This window comes from Vigna umbellata, chromosome 7 (genome assembly GCF_029865625.1).
Source record: "Vigna umbellata cultivar VRB3 chromosome 7, Vumbellata_1.0, whole genome shotgun sequence".
Lineage (NCBI taxonomy): Eukaryota > Viridiplantae > Streptophyta > Magnoliopsida > Fabales > Fabaceae > Vigna > Vigna umbellata.
In genome coordinates this window covers 32,604,412-32,620,942 of record NC_142171.1, presented here as the reverse complement: position 1 = coordinate 32,620,942, position 16,531 = coordinate 32,604,412, and the positions used below count along the sequence as shown (strand labels likewise).

Sequence of the window (16,531 nt, the reverse complement as noted above, 5' to 3'; positions counted from 1 at the left end):
AATTGTTGGGAGGGAAACCAATTTCCCTCAAAGATTGTCTTGTCGATAACAAATCTCTTTGATTGTGACTTCCCTCTCATGGTCTTTGCCATAGACAATTAATACAATTTACAAGAATTTTCCCCTCAACGATTGTCCATAGTAATCAAACTAGTGACCTTGATTCTGATATTAATTGTTAGTTCAAGCACTCACCAATAGGTTAAAAACTTTAAGTTATAGTTAGGTACAACCCTTTTTACTTAAGTGTAATTGCCTAAGTGCAACAATACAATTGTGACTTGGTTCATGAGACAATGGATGCATCTTGCAAGAATTTCTAGGAATTGAACACTTTGATTGTCAGTTGACCCACTTGGTCTTTGTCACAGGATAATTGATGCACCTACAGCAATAAAAGAGACATTTCTAAATCCCCTTTTACTAGACTTCTATTGCTGTACTTCAAGTTCTAATCTTAATAAATAACAAGGAAATTCCTGGAACCATGATATCCACTCCTAGGAAATAATCTTATAGCGAAAAATATTCTAAGATACAATAATGATATTGTAATATATTTTCTAAGCATTCAAATATAAACGAGCATTAACAACAAAACAAGTAAAGGATAGGAATATAGCTAGGGACTTGGTTGTTTACGCTTGAATGCTATCTATGGGTAGCATTTGCTGTTTGGCCTGACAGATTTTTTACTGTAAAACTACTTAATTGTTTCAGAGAAAATTAATATGTTCAAAAGTAAGCCTAAGTTCTATAATTTAATAAGCGTTATATATGTTTTTCATCCAAAGACTATTCACTAAAATTGTATTTCGTTTTTGCTTCAAAGTATGTTCCAATTTTGTACCTATACTTTGTGACATAATGTAAAATGTCCTCGTCCACAAAATGGCAGCTAATAGCGTTAGAGTCTCCTCTTTTACTTGCAACTCTCTCTCCCCTCTCTTCTACTTGCAACTCTCTCTCCCCTCAGTGCAACTCTTTTTCTCACTACAACTCTTTTATTGGTGGTGATGGGACCTTGAGGTAGGCCTAGAGATGATGAGCTTGGTGGTGGGTTTGATTGAATATTGAGGGTAGTGGTGGGTGAATTTGTGGACAAGGAGGAGGTGGGAGGGATTTCTTGATGAGGTTCCATTGGGAGGGGCAGTGAGAGCAATTTAGGAGGGAAGGTGACAAGTAAGGGTGGATGAAGGAGAGGTGAGAGGATGTGGCGATTGAGACGTGAAAGGGACTGGCATAGAGGTTGATGGGCAGGTGGGAATGGAAGAGAATGAGGAAGACATGGATGTGGAGGTGATGGAGTCATGAACCAAGGGATTTTATTTTATTAGATATGAGATTTGGATTTAAGGGAAGATTGATCACTGCCACCAGCCACCATAACCATCACCATGGCCCCACTTCGACCACTCTAGGAAGAGAGTTGCAATGAGGAAAGAGAGTTGCAATTAGGAGAGACTCTAACACCATCAATTGTTATTTGTTGTCGAGGACATTTTACATTCTTTTTAAGTGTATGGATGAAGTTGATACATACTTTGAAGCATAAATGAAATATAATTTTAATGAATAGTTGGAGACTGTTAGAATTGTTGAATATAGTGAAAAACTATATTTGAATTAATCTCCCTTGTGTTAAATACACACATAGGGTTCTCTATTTATAATAGAAGAAATATGGGCTAAGCCCAAAATACAAATGAGAAATAATAACAAACCAACTAAAAGATAAAAGATATAATATATCTAACACTCCCTCTCAAGCTGGAGCATACAAATTGTATGAACTAAGCTTGGAATAGATGAACTCAGTGTTGAACTAGATGATTTGTCTTCAAGAGTGTGAGGCAACCATAGATGGTGGATGAAGGAAAGCAGTGGTGGACAATGACAATCTGCAAGGACTGATTCCCAATCAATGTTGGATGAGTGACGAGATCAACAGTGGTAGCTGAAAGCTAAGAGCTACAAAACTGCAGGGACTACACCCATATATATGTGACTTGCAGTGTCTTGGAAACGTACTCCCCCTTAGTGTGAAGGGCGGAAATGTGGAATATCACAGTTGCTGGACCACTAAAACAAAACAAAATATTAAGCTACAATGCTGAAACAAAGGCATCAAAGATCCAAAGACATGTTGGAGGTTCAAAATTCTTTGCTGGACAACTCCCAAGTGGTGATACTTAGCAGTGTATCACAAGAAGATCGGGTTAAACTCTAGCCCAAGAAGAACTGACGCATCTGTTTGAGACGTTAGTGACTGCAGCGGCGGTTGACAGCTATAAAACTAATTGCTATCACTATCTGATGGGGCCTGTAGTGGTTGGAAGCGACAAAACTACAGGGACTGCCATCTCTAACTAACGAGGTGATGGGGGCCTACAGTGGTTGGAAGCATACAGCGGCAAACGGCCGGACAGCGGCAAACGGCGCGGACAGCAAAGGGACTTAGGGTTCCAAAAACGTGAGGGAGAAAACCCTAGGTATAAGCCCAAGCCAACAAAACGGAGAAACAGGAACCAAAACACACTCAAGAAGCTTCGGCGAGACGATCTGCAGTGACGCGGTGAAACTCCGACATCGGGAAGGCGGCGCGTGCAGAACACGCGTCCGAGATTGGCCGAGAAGAAGCGGCGCATGGATGCGCGTGGTGAGGAGTCTGGTCATGACTCCGGCGGGGTTGGCTGTCGCTCGAGGAGACACTTCAGATCCGTTGGTCACCGGTCGAAACTGTGACGACGGCCGACGGTGGCGGCAGAGGCGGCGACGGTGGCCGGAGTTAGCAGCGACGGCAGCGGAAAGTGGCGGCGACAACAGTGGCACACTGGGTCTGGACTGGTGTTGATTGTGGCAGAGATTTAAGAAGAAAAAATGGACTGCCCACTGAGATTTTAGGGGCTGCCGGCGGCCATGGCGGCCGACCGCCGGCAGACAGCAAAGACCACCAGAAGAGGATCAGAGAACTTGCTCTGATACCATGTTGAATATAGTGAAAAACTATATTTGGATTAATCTCCCTTGTGTTAAATACACACATAGGGTTCTCTATTTATAATAGAAGAAATATGGGCTAAGCCCAAAATACAAATGAGAAATAATAACAAACCAACTAAAAGATAAAAGATATAATATATCTAACAAGAATAATGGCATCTATATATCATCATTAAGCCTACTTAGGGTGTAGTGTACTAGCTTCTATGAGTTGTATCCATAGTAGTACTTAGTTCTGTACTTATATGTCTATGACAGTTTCTTAATCTTCCATGTATTTTTGTATCTAATCTTTATTATAAATAGAAGATTGGAGAGGGATTAACTAAGTCCTCTAGAAATATATTTTCTGTTTAATCTCAAGTGAGACAAACAAATATTGAACACATTTAGTAGTCATGTTTAGATTTCTTCTAATTGAACTCGGTGAAAGCTCAGTTTTTTTAATAACAAAATTGCTCCTATTACTATCTAGGTAGGTTAATGTGGCTGAAGCAGTCGAGACTGCTACTGAGGGCCACAATGGTTGCCAACTCACATGACATTTTGGTGTTGTGTCTGGAACAGAAGCCTCACATTGGGTCTTAAAGACAAGGCAATTGGTTTCCCACTGACTGAAACATGTAAAAGAGCCAAAATACCCTCACTTAATGGGTTTTTGGGATCTTTTAATGCATGTTTTGAGTGTCAAAACGTTATATGAAAAAACTGCTAATGTTGAGCTTATTGTGAAAATTTTTTCTCCTCTTTTCTCACTGGATGACTCCCTCTGTCTAAGCGGCCAAACTTCTATAGTGGCAGGATTTTGTTTTGTCTTCACTTTTGTTTAGACTAGTAAGTATTGTGTGATACTGAATGCCAATCATACAAAACGGTATGATTCTTCTCCCTCACGATACAAATTGTTGTAAGACTCATTTTTACTCCTGTATTTCTATTGTGTCGTCCGATTTGTGCTTAGTATTGCATGAATCACGAGTCTGGTGTGTAATGGGCCTGAATTGCACATAATAGGTTTTAATTTAAACTGGGATCAAGTCACGCAACCCGGTTTGATAACTGTTGTCCGTGAGAAGGAGAAGATGAAATATCAGGACACAGCACAAGAAACTAAGTAGATAGAAGATGTACACAAGAGAAAAGAGAATAGGAGAAGAAAATTAGTGTCAATGTGAAGGGAGAAGATGAACCTAGGAGAAGATAGAAGATGAAATGGAAGAAGATGAAATGGAAGAAGATGAAACTAGAAGAAGATGAAATGGAAGAAGATGAAACTAGAAGAAGAAGATGAAACGAGAGAAGATGAACATAGAAAGAGAAGATGAATCGGTTGATAAATATAATGAACAGTGAGCGCCAACAATAAATCTAAAATAATAATATTTTAAGATGTCTTTTAATTTTTTTTCTCTTGCACTGACAACATTAATCATACCAACTTCTATTTTTTCTCTATAAAAAGTAATATTATCTTTTAAGAAAAAAATTAACTATTATTTAAGTTAATATATATGTGTTATCATATTTTTTTTATGTAAAATTATTTATTTGATGTAATTTTTTTAATTTTATATTCTTTATAGAGTATTCTTAATATTATTTAAAGTAGTATATATTTATTATTATATTTTATATATATAATTAGTTATTATTTAAGGATTATATTTGCTATATTTATTCTTATTCTCTTTGAACCTAGATTTAGTAAAGGAGTTGGACCATACAGCCCAATACAATCTAATCTACCCATTATATAACCACTTCTTTTGAATATAGTTGTTATTGTTGATTACATCTTTTTACATGTTTTTATGTCCTATGTTAATTTTTTAAAATGGGTATGAATCTTACTATTCCATGCTTTTGTTTTATTTTTCTTTTCTCTTTGTTTCCTATTCTATTTCTGGTTTATCAAAACAACTTTTATTATTCTTTTTATTCAGACTTTGGGTTTTATTATTTTAGAAGGTTAATCATGTTTAGTGTATGATTTTTTGTGTTTTGTTTTCTGTTTTTCAGCTTTTATATACTTGTATTTTAACTATTTTAATATCTAAAAATAATAGAATGGCAGGGTCCCTGTCCCACTTTTGGGGTTGGCTGCTGCACTATCCGGGAATGACAACTGTGATTACGTTTTACAACTTTAAAATTTTGTGACTTACATTCTCCTTTCATAAGAACAAAAGACTTGAAAAGCATAGCCAAATTCTACTGAATATTACATTATGGAACTTAGTGGGGAAAACCTAAATATGAAATCAGCTACCGTTAGAGTATGAAAAGGGTATGTTAACGAGGTACAAACGTTATCTTATAAGCCCATAGCATGTCAATTTAGATTTCATTGAGCCCTATAAATCTGGTTTATTAGATGAGAATCGTGACCCCATTTATATAGTATAATTTGTTCATATCTTTAGTTCATATGACATTTGCAAACCCCATGCATGTTGAGTAGACATTTTGTGCATTGGGCTAGACATCTGAGTGCTCTGAAAGTGGATGTCACAATAGGCCTAATAACATTGACTAGTATAGCTTACAGTAGCTCAGAATGTGAGTTCCAAAAAACTATGTTGTAAAGTGAGAATTGCCTTGTACTTATGTACTATAATTTGACTGTATAAGTGAGATCCGGAAATTAGAAGGATATAACTAAATGTATCACATAAATCAATATGATCAACTTCTGTTGTAGTAATAATTTAAAGATTTAGTGACAGTTGCATAGTTTATTGTATAGAGCATTTCTCTATATATTTTATATTGTAATGTTATTTTAATGCCCATTTTTGCACATTCTTTGATATACAGGACGAGGTTGCAAAAGAATTCAATGTTCCAGTTCAATTTCAGCGCTATTGGATATGGGCAAAGCGGCAAAACCATACATATCGTCCTAACAGACCATTGACACCTGCTGAGGAAGCACAATCTGTAAATTTTCATGTTTACTTGGATATTTTGTTCTACTTTGTACCTTTTATTTTTTTGCTATTAATTATTTCTTTTTCTACATGAAGATGTTTTACAATTATATTATGGTCCTTCAACAATTTGGTTAAATTTTTGAATTATAGCTTTTTTTTTTGTTACTATGGAAGCCTGTTAGTTATGTGATTGTGATGCTATCTTACTATATGTTTATTTCATTTTGTTTGCTGGCCTAATTGCTCATGAGTTGCTTTTGTTTTTCACTTTCCCCATTATGAACTGTTCTATTTCTTGAAAATAAAAATCAATGTTTCAGTAGTATTGTTCATATTAATTGTGTTGGATCCTGGATTTATATTCCTTGTTCTGGGAATGCTCTGATGTCTTTTAATTATTATCTGTGTTGGTGCTTGGTTATATGGAATGAAAAGTTATATGATTGAAGTTTTTCTCAATGTACTTCACTGTATTGCAGGTTGGACAATTGAGAGAAGTATCAAACAAGGTTCACAATGCAGAATTAAAATTGTTTTTGGAAGTGGAGATGGGGATGGTAACATTTGTATGATTGAAATTAAATACTAATTTATTATTTTATTAAATTTTACTGTACAAGTCAAAGCAATCCTGTTGAAAATCTGCATTCATGTTTAGGATTCATGTCCCATCGCCCCACCTGAAAAGACCAAGGATGATATATTGCTTTTCTTCAAGCTATATGATCCTGAAAAGGAGGAACTTCGGTACTGAGTAGTTTATTTATTTCAACATTTTTGAGACCTAGGTTGACCTAAGATTTATTTCATTATAATGGCAGTTATGTTGGGAGGATCTTTGTTAAGTGTACTGGCAAGCCATTGGAAATCTTATCGAGGTTAAATGAAATGGCTGGTTATGACCCTGAAGAAGATATTGCACTTTATGAGGTTGGTTTGTATTGATTCCTTTAACTCTTTTGTAACTCATCGAAACAACTAAATATGTAGTGAGGATGGTAATCCAGTTGGTCTTTGACTGAAATTCTACCATTTTTACTTTCATGCTACCTGAATTTTTGTTTGTCCTTTTCTGTCTATTCTTTTTACCATTTTAGTAACTGAGAAATCTTGGAACTTCTTACATTTTATTTATTAATTTAGTCATAAATCTTGCTATTTGTATTTTAGATTGAATGTAACTTATGTTGAAATGTAATGTATTTTCTAGTAGGTTTTTAGGAGCTCCCTTAGGGTTTAGAGAAGTAATAAAATTTTTAGTTTCTCTCAACTCTTTTAAGTGTTATCAATTGGCACATGGCTTATAACTTGTGCCAATTAGCTCCATACCTTTTCAACCTGTTGACTCAGATTCAGTAATATATTTTTAATTTGTGTTCTATGTCGTTGTTTTAGCCACTAAATTTGCTGGTGAATGGTTTTGGCATATTTGCTTTGTAACTAATAGAATGAGGAAGAGATAAAGAACGAATATGAAGAAAAGAGAGAAATCTAAAGATATTATTCAATATCAACTATGATTGCCAATGTGGTTAAAATCATGAGTAAACTCACATGATCATGTGAGTTTGCACCACCAAGCGAGCTGATGCAGAGGTTGGATCAAAAGTTGGGCAGCTCAGCGAGTGAGTATCCTTGCTAGATTGGCGGATCATTTTCTGGTAGGGTTGCGTTTTGAATATCAGAACCAGATAAGACCCAAGCTAGGCACAAGCTTCAAGATGACCATTATCAATGCCACCATCACACTTACTGGCTGTTGCTGCCTTCACACTTCCTAGCACTCTTGGCACTCTCGATCATTGGCGATTGGCCACCCTTGCGATTGCTGCCTGATCCATTAGGATATGATCTTCACCCTCATTGTTGTCGGTGGTGTCAGTCCTCACCACTGATACACACCGCCCTCATAGTCACCCTCTCTGCCCTTACAGTCGCCTTTGCTGCTCTCTGTTCCTCTTCTACCCTTTTTCTCTCCCTGCCTCTGTTTTTTTCTGTTCTGCTTTCCTTGGTGGTTCTGCTGGCTGCTCGGGTTTATTTTGAATTTGAAGAAAAAAAATGGCATAACCATTTTTTATGAATTTATTGGTTGTTTCATTATGGCTATTTTATGAATTATGAACCTATTTTTAGTTGTGATGAACCCATTTTATGAATTATGTGGGAGTTATTTTTGTCATTTATATTATTTTTAATGATGCACCTATTTATGAATATATTTTTTTATTTACTCATAGCTTCTGCGATCCTAGAGTTATGATTTTTCATCTCCTTTCCAATCCCATTAGGATCTTTGAGTTTGACAACATTGGTGATCGCATAAGATATTGGTACAAGTGTTAGTCAACGCTGACTCGGTAACTACTTGTAGCTAAATAAAACAGAAGATCATTGGAATGAAATGTAAAATGCCAAATACAGTGAATTCGCTGTAATATCTCTAATCTCTAACAATAACATATCAGTGCTATATGTTATAGAAAATTAATTGGTTCCGGCATATAAAGTATGGGTACTTTGAGTTATAGCCGTTTGTGTTGTAACCTTGCCACAGTTGTATCAATATTGGATACTACATGACACCAAATATTATTAATTACATTTATCATTTTTCTTCCCACTTGTTTTAATTAATCCAATATTGTTTGGAAAACTATCACAACTTGATGTCTATAATGTCTTGTACTAATCTTGAGTTCTCTCATTACTATTATTTTATGTTAAATTCTGATTAATATTTTTTGTTGCATTATTGCTTTCTTGTGCCTTGTGTTTTTGAAATTATCCTCATCACTGTTTTGAGCCATATGTGTCCTGTTTTATCTATGCTTTCAATTCATTTTTATGATCTGACACTGTTTTGACTGACTTTTATTTGCAGGAAATTAAGTTTGAACCAAACGTCATGTGCGAACCTATTGACAAGAAAGTAACATTTCGAACTAGCCAGGTGAGTTATATCCATAATTGATGCTCCACTTCTTTCAGTTTTTGAAAATAATTTTTGGTTCTTGGGAATGGTATTACTAAAAATAACAATTGCGGTGTCTGATTTACCAAAACATTCTGGGGACTGACACTGACTGGCAGTATTGATGGGGAGTTGCTGGATTCCTGTGATAGGTCATCATCTATTGTTAACTTCTGGCAGTAGTGGCATGGAGTTGCCAAGATGTGGCAATAGGAGACTATATGAGGTTGTGTTAGGTTTCTTGGTGACAAGAATCCCAGAATTCTCTGGTTTTGGATATAGGTCACCCTCACACAAACTCACAATGGGGAAAAACTATATTATTATTGTGGAAACAAACAATATATTTGAAAACATCCCAGGGACCAACCTCCCTTCACACAATATGAAATCAACTCTGTCTGCTATCTAAGATCAAAAACAACGTCCCTGTCTCATGACACCTTCCCCCCTTATATAGCAGACTCCCCAAGAGACACTACACATCCTATCCTGTGATATTCTGAACTTCTTTTGTCTTTTTCTACCTCTTCACTGCTTCCCCCGTCTTTTGCTTCCTCAACACCAACCACTTTTGAACCATCCACACTCAAAACAGATGCATCTTCTACTTTATTATCACAAGTAGTAGTCACCATGTTCCCACCACTTTCTGCTTTCTTTTCTCTGTCTTCACCCTCCTCCACTGTTTTAACCTATGCACCAAGACCTACCCCACTCTCCCCACTAAAATCAGTAGCTTTTGCAACTTCACTCTAAGAAGCAAGAGTCACAACATTCCATTCACAGTCTTCACCTGATGTATTTTCCCCACCAACCTTTGTCAAATTATCATCCTTTGGAGCAGTAGCTTTTGCACCTTTCTCACAAGCAACATCAACAATTTCACTGCAGTTATTATCAGCCCCAAACCTGCCATCAAGATCTTCCCAAGAAAGGTTCTTGGATTTTTGTTGCCAGGTCTTGAACCCCAGGACTGCATTTCTTCCATGCTATTGATGGTTAGGTTAGGTGTACTTCTTTTGTTCCTGTGATGTTCTGAACTTCAAAATATTTGCTGCCCTTGTGTGACCTTGGACGCCATTTCCTTCAAATATGGACAACTCTCCGCTTTTTATCCAGCACTTCTGATTTTCCTCCCTTTCTACCTCAATTTCCTCTTCAGGATCCTCTCTTCCTCTTTTCTCTCCATTCACAGAGCTCTGACTGCCTCTGGATCCCCTTTCATGGGATTTTGACTTCCCTAGAGTATCTTTAATTTCTTGCATAGTGTCCTTCCGTTCAGTTATAGCTCTATGGGATTCTAACTTCCGCAGCATGTCTTTAATTTCTTGGAAACTCTCCCTGTTTTCTTCTTTTAATTCGACTATGGCTCTTTCCTGTTCGCTGGCCAATCTTTCCAATGTACTCAATCTTTCTTCCATGTCTCTCTTTTTTCTTGATCTGGCAAGTCGGACCAATTGTTAGGTTTTTTGGTGATAAGAAATCCAGAATTCTCTAGTTGGACATAGGACACGCTTACACAAACTCACATTGGGGAAAAACTGTATTATTACTTTGGAAACAAGGAATATGTTCGAAAACATCCAAGAGACCAACCTCCCTTCACACAGGATGAAACAAACCCTGTCTACTAAAGATCAAAAACAATGTCCCTGTCTCAAGACACCTTCCCCCTTTATATAGCTAACCCCCCAAAAGACACTACACATCCTAACAACCCCAACACCTCCTAACAGACTATGTTTTCTTTTTATTCCCTTTTCTCCTAACGTAGACCCTCATGGTCCTATCAGGTTGTCTCAGAAAATTAGATGGTTATGTTAGATTGATGACCAGGTCATGTGTTTCTGGACAACTTTCATGTAAGAAATTTTCTCATGCTAAGATAATAGAGCAATCCTACCCTTACTTCCTTCCTTGTGAATGAAACTAGTATGAGAATCTTTGGCAAAAATATTCTTGGCAATCAATAATTGGAAATGTTTCAGTAATAACATTAGAATCCACTGTTGTGTGTACGGATTCCCACTATTGCAAAACCAAATGCTTCAATTTAATTTATTTGCTTATATTCCATATTTGCAGCTGGAAGATGGTGATATCATATGCTTTCAAAAGGCTTCTTCTATGGATAGTGGGGAAAATGTCCGGTATCCAGATGTGCCCTCATATTTGGAATATGTGCACAATCGCCAGGTACATTCAATTTTTGGCTACTTTATACAAATTTGTTTGGTTACTTCCCAAAATGCAGTAATGTTTTTCGTAGATTTACCTTGCCCTCTGTTGGAATGTAATGTTATTTATTTTGTATGTACTGAGCTTTAGGATTAGGGTTTAAGGTAAGTGTATTGCCTTTTTGTAGCCATATCTATCTATATATATCACTGGGAAAAGAAGTATATGGATCTGATTATATTGATATTTTGGAAACCCGGAGTGTATAGATATTTGTATATATATATATATGTATGTATGTATATAAATAGGTAAAAGGTATGAAGTCTAGATACAAACACAAATACGACATGGACACAAGAATACTACTAAACTGTAAAAATACATGACATGAACTCGTCGATATATATATTATATGTATATTAATTATAATTTTTAATCTACAAAATATAAAAACAAACATTTATGAAGAAACGACTATATTTAAATAATATATATTTATAAATAATATATTAATTTTATTTAAATAATATATAAATGTAAATAATATATTAATTAATTATTATTGAAAAAATATATTAATTATTAATTTTAAATAACTATATTTAAATAATATATAAGAATTATATTGAAAAATATTGATTTTTTTAAGTTGAAATGGGTGTATTATGATGAATGGAGAATCAGGGAACTTTAATAAGATGCAAAGTTCTCATTGGTGAAAAAGATTTCTATGGGATCTGTGAAATCTGTGTATTAAATAATGTAATAAATTATTAATTTATTCAGAAAAAAGTCACACCCCTTCAGTTCCTCCTTCATCTTCCCATGACACGGCAACCCAACATCAGCTGATGGCAATCATCTGGCTAGGATGAACCAAATCTAGAAGGAAAGTGCCATGGAAGTGTTCATGGATGAAGGGACAAAAATTATGGTGGATGAAGGTTGGCTAAGTGTCTCAACCATGGTGGTTTTTATGATGTTGGATGATGTGTTTAGGGGTTTTCTCAGAAAGGTTGGGACAACTCTTGGAGGAAGGTGGCTAGAGGAGGTCACTTGGGTTGGTCTAGCCTAAGGTGAACTAATAAGTGTAGTATGGCTTAAGTTTGACTGCATAACATTACTCTATTTCAAAGGTAATTACATGAAGGAGAGACACAAGTGTCTCAAAATGGGCAGAAATTTTAACCTAAAAGAGCGACTTTGGTTAGCTTGGAGAACAAGGATAAATCCTCTCCAATAGGAGCGAGACATGTGGCAAAAATCCTCTCAAATATGAGGGTGACATGTGGCCACTACCTGTGAAAAAACTCTTCATTCCTAAAATGACAAGTGGCCACTAACTGGGTGGAAAAACTCTCCAATAGGGAGGAGACACATGTCATGGCCGAACCATGCTCCTTGTCCTCCAAGCTTGGCCAAAAATGTTGACTCCTTGGTCAGTTGTCGAAGTTGATGTCCAACCTTGGTCAACATTGGGGCTTGGCCCTTTTTTTGTTGACTTGGTTAGTCAAAACCCTATTCTACTTGGCCCAAAAATTTTTTTACTCTAAAATTTCCATGATGGCTTAAGATGGCCCAAGAGAGAGTCTAGACTCATCTTCCACAAATGATTCCAACTCTTCTTGAATGTGCTTTACCATGGCTAGGGTGTATGCCATCACCAGGTGATGCCTCTACAACCCCTCTATCCAGCCAGAGCCATTTTCAGTGGCTACTGGAGGCTTCACTGATGCCAACAAGATTTCCCTTAGTCTTGCAATACCAGATCTGAAACCACTGTGATCCCCACCACCAATGCCGTTGTCCAACCTGGAGGAGCCACCACGACGCCTACTCGGGCCAGGTCGTGTCTTCTCCTGTGAGTCTCCAAACAGGGCTGTGTTTGGCCCAAAGATATGCATCTGACACCGCATTCTGCACGCCTCCGATGCGTGTGCGTGTCCACCATGAGCGTATGATGTGAAAGCGCCATTTTTGTGGCGTATAGGAGCTTCGTAGGGTAAAACAGTGTAAGTTGAATAAAATGAATTTTCTTCATCTCATTTATTCAAGTCCCACTTTTCACTATATGTCCGTGCTTGTGCATATCTGTATGTGTAATTAATTAAGCTTTCAAATTTCATGTTAATAGTTAAATTGCTTATATATTTTATGCATTCTTAGGTGGTTCACTTTCGATCCCTGGATAGACCTAAAGAAGATGACTTCTTCTTGGAAATGTAAGCATATTGGCAGCTTATTTCTTCATATAATAAAATATATACTATATGTAATTTTATATTGTTCAATGCTTTTACACTCTCCTAATTACTAATGTCTAGGTCAAGGCTTTTTACCTATGATGATGTAGTGGAGAGAGTAGCCCAACAACTTGGTTTGGATGATCCGTCCAAAATACGGCTGACACCACACAACTGCTACTCTCAACAACCAAAACCTCAGCCTATTAAATATCGAGGGGTAGAACATTTGTCTGATATGCTAGTTCATTACAATCAGGTAGTTATTGATAAATTAATAATAATTTTTTCTTTTGGAAAGACAATAGATCTTATTCCTCTCTTCAATGTCAGACCTCAGATATATTATACTATGAAGTACTTGACATCCCTCTACCAGAATTACAAGGTTTGAAAACTCTGAAAGTTGCATTTCATCATGCCATTAAAGATGAAGTGAGTATGCTGACCAGATTTCTCTTCCATTTTTTTGTAAATTTTTGTCTTCGTAACAGCTTTCTGTTTTTCTTTATATATTTTTGTCAGGTGGTTATTCATACTATCCGACTGCCAAAGCAGAGCACCGTTGGGGATGTCCTGGATGATCTTAAAACAAAGGTGAAATTCTTAAGCTTTGATTCATTATCTTACCCACGTACACAACCCTATGGTCATAAGTCACAAATGCACACAAGTACACGTGTGGGTTCTTCTGTAGTTGAAAGGGAAATCAGGTAGTGTAAACTATTGAAGATTCCACATTGATTAATTGTCAGTGAACTTCTGGATATAGAGGGGGCAAATCGTCACTCCATGAGCTAGCATTTCTGAGTTGGTTGAGTTTACTCAATTCCAAGACCTAAGCATATTACTGGGGTAGTGGCCGAGGCACTGTATTAGTGATTGGATCATTGGGCTAATAGTTTGCCGATCTATATTAATATACATATATGTGTGTCTAACATAGTTTGACAAATCTACTCCAAATTTAATATCTTTATCCTAAGAAAGTACTAATCAAGAAATAACACAAATTTCACTACAATATAATTCCGTATAGTGTTTGACTTTTTAAACAATAAGCTCCATCAACTTGAATCTGGTTACTATGATCCTGGTCCAATGCATTTCTGTTACTTTGGTTGGGACAGCAATCTGGGGCAAATACCAACTTTTCCTTATAAAGCTGCCAACTTTGCCCCCATTAATAACTTCTAGATGACAGTATACTATATTTCTTTTTATACATCATACCCATTTATTACCATTGCTCAGGTAGAGTTATCTGATCCTGAAGCGGAACTTAGGTTGCTTGAAGTCTTCTATCACAAAATATACAAGGTAAAGAATTACGTACATTGATGACTTGTGCATTTGTTACTAATATTTTTTATTGTTTCCAGAGTAGTCATCGGGAAATATTGGTTAAATTTACTGTTCAGTATAATCCTACCCTTGCCCTTCTGTTTTGGCTTTTGTGCTTTTGACCATCACAAAATAGCAGAGTTTTATTGTAGAAATATCGTTTTCATTTCCTGCCCGTGCAGGTCTTCCCTCCGAATGAAAAGATTGAAAACATTAATGATCAATACTGGACATTACGAGCGGAGGAGGTAGGAATTCGAAACAAGGGAGATAGAATTTTAATATAATGAATTATTCCTGTTTTTATTGTTGAAATGATGACACTGCTTGGCCCTTCTATATATATATATATATATATATATATATATATATATATATATATATATATATATATATATATATATATATCATATTATATTATTATTGTTCAATTTCCTTCCCATTATAATTTTAATACATGCATGTCCATTTTCAAATTTAATAGATTCCAGAGGAAGAGAAAAATCTTGGTTCTCATGATCGTCTAATCCATGTGTACCATTTCACTAAAGACACAGCTCAAAACCAAATGGTAACTAGTTTTAATTGATATATCTTTTATTAATAAATTTAAAATATTTAATGTCCTTCATATTTCATGCTGATATTAATTATATGACAAGTATTATATTTTTGTCTTCCCTTCAAAAATTACAGCAAATTCAAAACTTTGGGGAACCTTTTTTTCTGGTTATACATGAAGGAGAAACTCTAGCTGAAATTAAAGTGAGAATACAAAAGAAACTTCAAGTTCCTGATGATGAGTTTGGCAAGGTACTCATTTACCTGTGTTATTTTATTTTTCCACCTATTTGTGTAATTTTGTTTGCCTGACGGTTTCAATGAGTAAAAATTGAGTATATCTGATTTCAATTCACCTTACTTTTTTAATATTTCTCGTTTGGGCAGTGGAAGTTTGCATTTCTATCACTAGGGCGTCCGGAGTACCTTCAGGATTCTGACATTGTATCCAGTCGGTTTCAGGTGGGGTGATATGAAACTTAATTGTAAACATTTTTCTTAAAACAAATTTACATTGTATTTTTTCTTTTGTTATCTTTTAATAGAGAAGAGATGTTTATGGTGCTTGGGAGCAATATCTTGGCTTGGAGCATACTGACAATGCTCCTAAAAGATCATATGCTGTCAACCAGGTTAGTGCGTTTATTGACGAGCAAGTTTCCTCAAGTACAATATGTTTTTGAGGGTATAAAATTTGGTTTTGTTTATTACAATCAACATTATATGGCTTTTTGTTTTCAGAATCGCCACACGTTTGAGAAGCCAGTAAAGATTTATAATTAAGAAAGTGGTATTGATAAGTTGATGCATGGAATGAATTCAGCATTATTATATATCTATCGGCTTGTAAACTTGGGGAAGATGGCAAAAGGCTACTATGTATAGGACTAATGAAATCAGCAACTCAGGTGGTGTCTGCAGACTTTTAGTTATGTGGTTATGTAATTCTTTCTGTCAATGGGGTAATATTGCTCTCAACGTCTGGTATCTGCCTACCACAGCGCCTTGAGCTTTTTACTACTTCCGATTTTGTATGGAGGTTCTTCAAGTTGAGGTCATTGATCATATCGCTGAAACTGTATCAGTACATAAGTTTTTTGGATTAGCGAGTGTATACAGGGTATAGTGCTTGACTTCTGTCATTTTTCTTGATTGCTTCCTGATTTTTTCCAGTTAGAAGTGTTAATCTAAGTTAAGTAAGGGCTGCATAATGCTGTAGCAGAGCTTTTTTTTTTATGTAATGTAAAAGATTTGCTAGTCACCATAAAATTCACCATTTCATGTTCCTCCTA

General features: G+C 35.9%; 1 protein-coding gene across 3 annotated transcripts in view; it reads left to right on the top strand.

The window, feature by feature from the left end:
• Positions 1-16,531, top strand: part of LOC124824316 (ubiquitin C-terminal hydrolase 13-like) — a 43,872-nt gene extending 27,341 nt beyond the window's left edge. For 2 of the 3 annotated variants that reach the window (XM_047296738.2, XM_047296737.2), the window contains exons 16-32: positions 5,821-5,943; positions 6,416-6,493; positions 6,595-6,683; positions 6,758-6,866; positions 8,818-8,886; positions 10,996-11,106; positions 13,258-13,313; positions 13,416-13,593; positions 13,668-13,769; positions 13,860-13,931; positions 14,589-14,654; positions 14,861-14,926; positions 15,163-15,249; positions 15,375-15,491; positions 15,627-15,701; positions 15,785-15,871; positions 15,981-16,531. In XM_047296738.2, coding sequence (XP_047152694.1) covers positions 5,821-5,943; positions 6,416-6,493; positions 6,595-6,683; positions 6,758-6,866; positions 8,818-8,886; positions 10,996-11,106; positions 13,258-13,313; positions 13,416-13,593; positions 13,668-13,769; positions 13,860-13,931; positions 14,589-14,654; positions 14,861-14,926; positions 15,163-15,249; positions 15,375-15,491; positions 15,627-15,701; positions 15,785-15,871; positions 15,981-16,022 — 1,527 coding nt within the window. In that variant the 3' untranslated portion in view covers positions 16,023-16,531. Of the gene's footprint in view, positions 1-5,820; positions 5,944-6,415; positions 6,503-6,594; positions 6,684-6,757; positions 6,867-8,817; positions 8,887-10,995; positions 11,107-13,257; positions 13,314-13,415; positions 13,594-13,667; positions 13,770-13,859; positions 13,932-14,588; positions 14,655-14,860; positions 14,927-15,162; positions 15,250-15,374; positions 15,492-15,626; positions 15,702-15,784; positions 15,872-15,980 lie in introns of all 3 variants that reach the window. The other variant, XM_088094709.1, reaches the window with a different exon arrangement.